Genomic DNA, 1,117 nt, shown 5'->3' with positions numbered 1-1,117 from the left:
CAAATCTTCAACTCTTGCGCAGTGAATGATCCATTTGTGATGAAGGCCTGGGCAAAGAGATACCCAGATCACTCGCGCGTGAAGTTCCTCGCCTATGAATCAGCAAGGATGCTCGGCCTGGAGCTGGATCGGAGCGAGAAAGCACCTGCAGTGCACTCTCACGGGTATGCATTCCTGTTGGAAGATCTCAAGGTGGAGGTGGCTAACGTTAAGCAGGGCGGGGATTTCACCGTCTCTGATGCTGAGGAGATCCTCGAGTCTCTGTAGTCTGTAATAATAAGATTTCGTTTGGGACAGTTTTTCTCTTACTCTTTAAAACAACTTTATAGTACAAAAATTTTTTGAATTTGAATTTTTTGTATTAAAAAGCCGTCTTAAAAAGCAGTACGAAAGTTGTCCCAAACGAAACCTAAAACTGCTGCTCTTTGTTGGTGTGAGGCTGTGAGCTTTCTACAGTAAGAACGCGGCGGTGGGTGCTTTTCCATTCCGTCTGAATAAAAGCGCTTGTATAAGTTCCATTTGGTACAACTTTCTTACTGTTTTTTGAAGTAATTTTTTAGTACAATTTTTTTTAGTTTAAAAAATTTTATTAAAAAAGTGATTTAGAAAGCAGTAAGAAAGTCATCCATGACGAAGCCTTAGTATTTGCTAGTTGTTGCTTAGATGGCGGTTTTTTGTCGGATTTTATTCTTGAATTTTACACCTATTTTAGTATTATCATCAGAATTTAGAAATTATTAATAATCTTTAATTTTTTAGGACAATGGCAGTAATAGTAGAGTAGATTGTTTTTTAATGGGAGGATTTAGATATGCTCCATTAATTTCTTTTAAATTTACATACCAAACCTTTAAATTTTCATTTATATATAATTTTAGATAAATTTTTATCATAGCATATATGAAAGAAATATTTTATTTTAAAAAAAGTTAATATATATGATATTTTTTTATGTGATTTAGATATTTGAGTGTTAGATATATAAATTTATAAGTATTTTTGGATATGTGAATCACTCTTTAAGTAAATAATAATTTGATAGGATAAAATTAATGGGGGTGAAAATGTTATTTATTTAAAATTAATCGATGTTATTTTTATTTATTTCAACAAAAAC

The 1,117-nt window shown here is 32.1% G+C and overlaps 1 protein-coding gene across 1 annotated transcript; it reads left to right on the top strand.

Moving 5' to 3' along the window:
• The first annotated feature begins 6 nt into the window (after positions 1–6).
• LOC110100102 (peroxiredoxin-2B-like) lies at positions 7–371 on the top strand. Its single transcript, XM_020827500.2, has one exon. It carries the CDS (start codon positions 40–42, stop codon positions 265–267), a length of 228 nt encoding a protein of 75 aa, XP_020683159.1. The 5' UTR covers positions 7–39; the 3' UTR covers positions 268–371.
• The last annotated feature ends 746 nt before the right edge of the window (positions 372–1,117 follow it).

The sequence above is a fragment of the Dendrobium catenatum genome, unplaced genomic scaffold (assembly GCF_001605985.2).
Source record: "Dendrobium catenatum unplaced genomic scaffold, ASM160598v2 original_scaffold_134362, whole genome shotgun sequence".
Classification (NCBI taxonomy): Eukaryota; Viridiplantae; Streptophyta; class Magnoliopsida; order Asparagales; family Orchidaceae; genus Dendrobium; species Dendrobium catenatum.
Note: the sequence above shows the minus strand (reverse complement) of the source record. Positions and strands in the feature narration are given on the sequence as shown.

Bases quoted from the DNA above. Each gene is read 5' to 3' on its own strand.
- LOC110100102 (XM_020827500.2), top strand. From the start codon at position 40: ATGAAGGCCTGGGCAAAGAGATACCCAGATCACTCGCGCGTGAAGTTC.